Genomic DNA, 7,588 nt, shown 5'->3' on the forward strand with positions numbered 1-7,588 from the left:
GACCTTTTTCTGACCAACATAGTGTAAAAAAAAAAAGAAAAAAATTATATACAATGAAAAATCCCAACTCCCAGAGCTAAATAATTCTAAGTAGGAGTAGTATTAATGGAATCTATTGGGCACCCACTGGATGGACAGGGGAAACAACAACAGGAATGCAAGACACATTTTAAAAATGGTATCTATTAAGTGTTTACTTTGGGCTCAATGCTGGGGTAGATACAAGGTAAACAAACTGGGCACAGCATCTGTCTGATAAGCGACAGAGAAAGGGTATTTTTGCCTTATTTCACGAAGGAGGAAACTGAGGCAAGAGAGGTTAGGTGACTTTTCCCAAGGTCCTCCAGCAGTCAAATGTTGGAGCTGGCACTAGAACCCAGGCCTCCTGGCTCCCCTGCCCAGAAAGAAGATTACACCACCAGGGGAGACAGACAGAAAGATATTTACAAATGGAGTCAGAGTAATGATATTTTTTAATGAAACCTACTAGACCCAAACTTTACTAAGTGTACTCTAGACAATGATTGGGGTCTTCCTTTAGAGACAGTGAATGTGGCCACCCCAAGAAGATAACAAACTTGTGAGTGTATGTAGCTTCCCCGATCTCATATACCAGCAGCCTTAAAAGAGGGCTAAATCGATCTGCTGATTGAAATTTTCATGGTCGTCTTTATCCACCTCAGGAAACTCAGAATGACTAGAAAGTTCTTCACGAATTCCAGGGAGCGGTGGAGGCAGCAGAACGTCAACAGCGCCTTTGCCAAACTGAGGAAGCTTATTCCTACTCACCCGCCAGACAAAAAGCTGAGCAAGAATGAAACTCTCAGACTGGCGATGAGGTACATCAACTTCCTTGTCAAGGTCTTGGGGGAACAAGGCCTGCAGCAAACAGGTGTGGCATCACGGGGGAGCCTTTTGGGGCTGTTCCAGCAAGCACCCCACTTGCAGGGCATGGAGGAACTGACTCTATTGGAGGACGGTGTGATGTCTTTCCCTGAGCCGACCAGTCACATAGCAGGGGGCTGGTCTGAGCCTGCATCACCCTAGGTTTGTTCAATAGTCTCCTTGATGAATTAAAATGTGTGTGTTTTGGGGGGGCGGGTGGAGGAAAAAGGGAATGGTATTTCATGTACCACATTTATTCACACCTGTTATTATTTTCCTGTGTGTCTTGTTAAAAAAAAATGCAAACCCTCAGTAGGACACTGGCTCAGGTGGATTAAATCAAAAGTGCTTGACCCTCAATAAAAAATCAAAAAGCATTTTGATTGAGGTAAGCCCGCACCAATGAAATCACATGACTTTGTTGATACCTGTGAAAGATTTGTGGGGTTTTTTGGTGTTTGTGTGTGTGTCCCATAAAGTGACCTGGTACACAAAGCTGGGGAGGGACGTCCATGGAGGAGGATGAAAGGAGGAGAAAAGGGATGAGAAAAAGGCAGGAATGGGTAGCAGAACAGGTAGAAACAACAGGGAAATTGGGTGAGAGAGGAGGACCCTAGGCAAGGAAAAGATGAGACACTCAGACATGAGACGGGTATTTCTGGGCTCATGACTGAAGTGTAATTCTGCGCCACAGCTCCCCACATGCTACCCTCAGAAAGATGTGACTTCACAACACCCCTCCCAGATCTGGATTTTTCTACTTTCCCTTCTCTCTCCCAAACTCGGCATTTACCCTGTGTGCTGGCATTAGCTCCAGCTGTGGGAACTGCAGTTTTTCTGCCCTCTTTCTTGGGCTGTTTCTGTCTTCCCCCATCCTCCACTCTCTCCTCCTTCTCTATCCCCCGAAAAAAGTCCTCCATCCCATTCAAACATACGGTCACATCCTCACTGTCAAGCTCACACCCATTCAGACCTTCTACACCATAAAGTGACCTGGTACACACAACTGGGGAGGGACGTCCATGGAGGAGGATGAAAGGAGGAGAAAAGGGATGAGAAAAAGGCAGGAAAAAGGCACTTTATGGTGCTGGCACTAGTATCCCTCTGAAGAATACCAAGAGCCCCACATACCAAAATTCTCTCTGACAATAAGGCAGCTTGATTTGCCTTTGAATTGTGTGCAGTCCCCACCTAGAATCGAATCCCACATGGCACTTTGGGAGCCTCTCTAGGATACCGTAGGCCTTTCCAGCCCACTGGTTTCTCAGCTCTGGTTCTGCAGATGGTAAGTCTGCTGCCGCTACTCTCTAAATGAAACGATTTTTAAACAGTAGAACAGACCACTCAGACCACTAAAATCGCCACTTCTGATCACTTTATCCTCCCAGCTCCATCTCTCCCTGTCCACTTCTGACTTTCTGCTTATGTCAGTCTCTCCATACCCAACTTCATCTCTATGTCCAGCTCCATCTTTCCTCATTCAGCTCCAGCTCCTCAGTGTCTCCCTCCCACCCACAAACACACGTATCACAAGTTGCACACACATTTTCAGCATAGGCAAAACCTCCCTATTACATGCAAGGAGTCTCTCAGGTTTCATCTGTTTAAAATAAAGGATACCTATTGAATTTATCTAGGGAAATACCTAGGGAAAGTCTGTGTGTGTGGCCTAAGGAGGGATTCCTTTGGGTCTGTTGACATTGAACAGTCAACGAAGGGAGCACAGATTTGCTCTTACGCAGTGCCGATTCATCTCGAATATGAGATGGATCAGCCAGCTCAGATCAGATTATAAATCACTTCATTTCATTATCTTCATGACACTGTGTTTCAACAAAATTTCAGCAGTCCCTTGATTTTAAAAACTTTCAAAACTGCAGGTAGAAAATGGATTTAAAAGATAATGAATTTCTAGGATGCAGACAATATCTGATTTTAGGTTTCCTGTCACTCGAGAAAACACCGAGGGCTTATATGAACTCGTTTCTCAGATTTCTTGGTTCTATAATCAGGAGAGCTAAATGAGGTATCTTCCTAAAACAGCCAAGGTGTTCTGCTCATTGAACTCTGCAACATTTGCATTTGTTTCCTTCAGAATTTCCTTCAGATCTTGAAATGAGTTTTCTTTTCAAGCCATTCAAACTGCATTATATACATTTCTCCTCTGGTTTTTTATACCTCAGAGAAGCATATGAGCACAGAAGAAAATGGATTTTTCCCCAGATAGTCATTTTGGACTTAAGACAGCCCTTCAGTAAATGAGGATCATTTTTTAAAGCTCCTCAATTATCGATAGGTTTCAAAGCTTTAAAGATTGTGGAGTGAATTTCAATAATTTTCTGAACGTGCCTTTCACCATTAAGGTTGAGGGTCTACAGAGCCTAGAAAACTGGTCCAAATATGAGGATGACCTTTGCCCCAACTTTTGAGTAAGCCGCTGCCACGACCAAAGCCTTGAACAGATGGGCTCTAGTCCTGCCGAAATCCACAAGGACACTGCATGGGTTTTCCCTCAACATAAGGATTACTTAAGAAATGACACCACACTTCCAAGATGCCACCACAATTACGGTCTTCCACACAAACGGATGGTGAGGACATCTGCTTTGGTTGCGGGGGGAGGGAGTCCTCATGAACAGGCTTCTGAAAAATTCTACATACTCACTAAATCACAATGTGGCCCCAGACCAAAATATAGCACCTTAGGTGTAGAGCTTACAAAAACATTTGCCGTCAACAACAGACCTGGACTCTAACGATCGTTAAGCAAATCTGCCTACTTTGAGAAGGTCATCGGAAGGTGCCCTCTCTAAGCTTTTCCCTATCACTACTGGGGTAAAGCAGAGCTATTCCCAGGAGCATGCCCCCACCCCCATCCTGTTGAACCTGTTCTAGGGTGCCATGCTTGAAAATAAGATGTTGGATCCAGAAGCTGGTGTCGGAATTTGGTTCTGACCTTCCAAACTTGCTAGGCTACCCACATCATTGAACTTCTTTGAGACAGCCTTGCGGGAACTGCCATATGTTGATGGCCATGCTCTGGACATATTTACCCAAGAAGACCTGCAGATGATTATGAATCACTTCTTAGAACTGGTGCAGTCCTATAGATTGACGATACTCCAGAAGAAAAGAAATCTGCACCAGAGAAACTCTACATGCAACCAAAGATTTTCCTTGGTAACATAGCACTTCATGGTATCCCTAAAGCCTGCTGTATTCTCCAACAATGTACAAATAGACAGTGAAGTAGAAAACAGAATCAATGTCAGGGAAACATTTGGGAGATGGAGAGTTGGGTGATGAAAGGGCCTCAAACTTCATACCAAATTGAGGGCCTTATAAAGCCTTTTAGATGGCAGAGAGAGCTAGAGGTGCTGCCTGAGGCACATTCAACTTCTCGAGTGCCTCCTACTCGACATTAAGTGGCACAGCTGGATCACCAGCAGTGTGATCCTGGAACACAGTTCACCAACACTGAGACAATACCCAACTGGAATGAGTGGGGGATCTGAGGGCGAGAGCTGGATACCCAAGCAGTTACAGCGACCTGGGAAGTGAACAATGAAGCAGAGAGAACGGAAAAAACATTTTAAAAGATCAAGTGAATCATAATCTCCAACAATGCAGCAGGCAGTGTGTTGGAAGATGACTGCAGCAGAACAGATTAGTTTGACATGGGGCAATCAGGAGGGGGGTAAGATACAAAGAACAAGAGAAAGGTATAAACACAACAATAGATGTACAAGTCGTCTGCAAATAGAGGAGAAATATTTTCCTGCACACAGAATGGATTAGCAAGTATGTGGGATTGGACTCGTAACAACTGATGTCTTCACACCCTCTCTATGGGCACACACATGATCTGAAACAAGTTCTATCCCTTGTAAAAAGCAGACCAGTACTTTTCAAGCCTAGACCCAGAATACAAGAAAGCTGTGAGCCGGAGTCAGAGTTCTCTTCTGATCCGCAAGGAAACACTTCCAACTGAAGAGGCTCTGAGTACTATCAAAAATCTTGGAGAATTGTACTCTCCTAAGCGCTCAGTACAGTGCTCTGCACACAGCAAGGGCTCAGTAAACTTTTGATTGCTTGACAGTGGTTCAGGAGAAACTCTATGCATATAACTGTGCTCTTAGAGGCACATATGCAAAGAATGCATCTACCAACTCTTGGATTGTACTCTCCTAAATTCTTAGTACAGTGATCTACATTCAGTTAAGCACTCAACAAATACTGCTGATTGACTGAAGACAGACAAATGATTAGGGATTGCTTTGCAGATTCAGTACGGAGCTGTGGTTTAACAATGGGTCCGGAGAAAACCAAAGTTATGTACCAGCCTACACAAAGCCAAAGGTTTTTTCATCAACAGCATAGAGCTTAAAACTGCATCAAATTCCACTACTTGGCAGCACACTGTCCAACAATGCACAGATTGAAAAAATGGTAGAGAACAGACTAAAAAGAGGCCAGAATGGCTTTTGGCAGATTGTGAGCTAGAGGCAGGTGGCAATGGGCATCGAGATTTATAGCCAGTTCAAGTTCCAGAAGGCCCTTGGTGGTAACCAACCTTCTGAACCTACTGCACAAGACCCATCCGGCCTCTGGGACAGTTTCACCGGCATCAGCTTCTAACCATGTTTGACATCAAACGATGGAGAAAGATGATAATAATAATATATAATAATAATAATAATAATAGGGAACAATAAGGCCCTAGAACACAACAGTGTCACCAGTGTTGAAGCAATGCTCATGGCAACATGGCTCCACTGGATAGAGGAGAATGGGTGACAGCAAAAAATCCAAGCAGCTGCTGAATGCAAGCTGGGAGGGCAGAATAAATGATTTAAAGACACAGTGAAGCACGATTTCAAATAATAAGAATAACTGTGGTATTTGTTAAGCCTTACTATGTGCCAGGCACTGTTCTAAGCACTGGGGTGAATGTAAGCAAATCAGGTTGGACAAAATCCTTGTCTCACATGGGGCTCACAGTCTTAATCCACATTTTACAGATGAGGGAACTGAGGCACAAGTGAAGTGACTTGCCCAAGGTCACACAGCAGGCAAATGGCAGAGCTGGGATTAGAACCCAGGTCTTTCCGACTCCCAGACACGTGCACTATCCACCAGGCCATGCTGCTTCTCAAACAATGCGACATATAATGGTGGACTGTTCAGAGACCACGGTAGCGTACAGACCAGCCTGATGGGCAACAAATCAGGGAAGAGTCTGCTCTCTGAGCAAAGGTTTTGTAGAGATCAACATGCCCAGAGGCAGCAAGGAGCTATCCTTAAAATAATCGGGGGGCAGGGAGGGGGAGCACTTTGCTTTTTCCAGCTATATTCACCTGTGAGGAGAAGATCTTGCTCTTGGTGGCATCGTCTTTACAAATGAAGGACAGCTAGATATACCCTAAGCATCAACCTAAGTTCCCCCCTTTCCCTGGAAAAGTCAGGGATGAAGACTCCATTGGGTAGCCTATTCTTCTTATTTTACAAGCAGAGAAGTGACATGACTTACAATCAATACCATTCTCTGGTGCCTCTAAGGGGCTTGGGATGAAAAGATTGCCGAGATGAGAAAGGGACTGAAACTTCTTCTTTGCCTTTGCTCTATGGAAGTCACATCAGGTTGAGTGGTGGTGGCAGCGAGAGGATGGGGAGTGAGAACGTGAAATTTTTAATTCAGAGTAGTGGGAAATCGAGGTGGAAATCTGTCTTAAGCTTTTTTTTTTAATGTTCTAGGATAGAGATGGAGCCCCAGAATTCTGTAAATATGATAGGAGGAGCAGAATCATATGTTCTGAATCAATGGCATCAATATTTGATGTGTTAGCTAAAATATAGTGATTTCTGGTCAATTCAAGCATGATAGGGCTTAAAAACAGACTGAACTGGTGCAGAGTGAGAATTTTTGCAGTGAGATTGTGTTCCGTACATGCTCACGATTGGCCCAGGAATGCCCCCCCTCCCCCCCAATTGGTAGCTATTTCGCAGAGAGTGGTCTCACTCACCCTCTCTTCGCTGCCAGTTGGTTAGATGTTTCCTAGAGCTGATCCACCGGCACAGCGATGCCCCAACTAACATTAGTTTTGCCCTTTGCAGATTCTAGTCCCCCAAACTAACCTTAGAAAAAAAAAATTAAAAAAAGGTTGGCCCAGGCAGATGACCCCAAAAGACAGCATTCGTATGTGAGGAGGAAATGACTACAGATAGTTGAAAAAGAAACATAAGTGCTGGCAGATCTTAATTGGATGGGTTTTATTCCATGAGATAAATGAGGACAGGATAGTTTTCGGATAATGACTTTGTGGTCAGTAATTCTGACAATTCCTTTTTTTAATTCAATTCTCAACTTGATATGTGTTTTAGAAAATGCATAGCAGTAGTCCTGTCTCCATGTTGAGTGGATACACATTTGAATCTATATTACATGAATTCAAAATCTGACATTAAAAAAATCTGACATTAAAAAAAGGTTACATGGAACTATTCAGTTGCATCCCCAAAGAGATGCTGGGAATGCATAAAAATTTAATTTACAGTGTTTCCAGACCAAAACACTTCAAACCTTCATGTTATGTGTGCTAAATTTTTCTCAGCAATAAAAATAAACTTCTAGTGCAAAACTCCAGGAAAGAAAAAAGGGCATAACTATTATTTACCTTTTCTATAAAGTTTTCCAAAATTACTT

The 7,588-nt window shown here is 43.5% G+C and overlaps 1 protein-coding gene across 1 annotated transcript; it reads left to right on the forward strand.

The window, feature by feature from the left end:
- The first annotated feature begins 693 nt into the window (after nt 1-693).
- TAL2 (TAL bHLH transcription factor 2) lies at nt 694-3,314 on the forward strand. Its single transcript, XM_038769567.1, has 2 exons — nt 694-1,025; nt 3,182-3,314. Exons 1-2 carry the CDS (start codon nt 694-696, stop codon nt 3,312-3,314), a joined length of 465 nt encoding a protein of 154 aa, XP_038625495.1.
- The last annotated feature ends 4,274 nt before the right edge of the window (nt 3,315-7,588 follow it).

The sequence above is a fragment of the Tachyglossus aculeatus genome, chromosome X4 (assembly GCF_015852505.1).
Source record: "Tachyglossus aculeatus isolate mTacAcu1 chromosome X4, mTacAcu1.pri, whole genome shotgun sequence".
Lineage (NCBI taxonomy): Eukaryota > Metazoa > Chordata > Mammalia > Monotremata > Tachyglossidae > Tachyglossus > Tachyglossus aculeatus.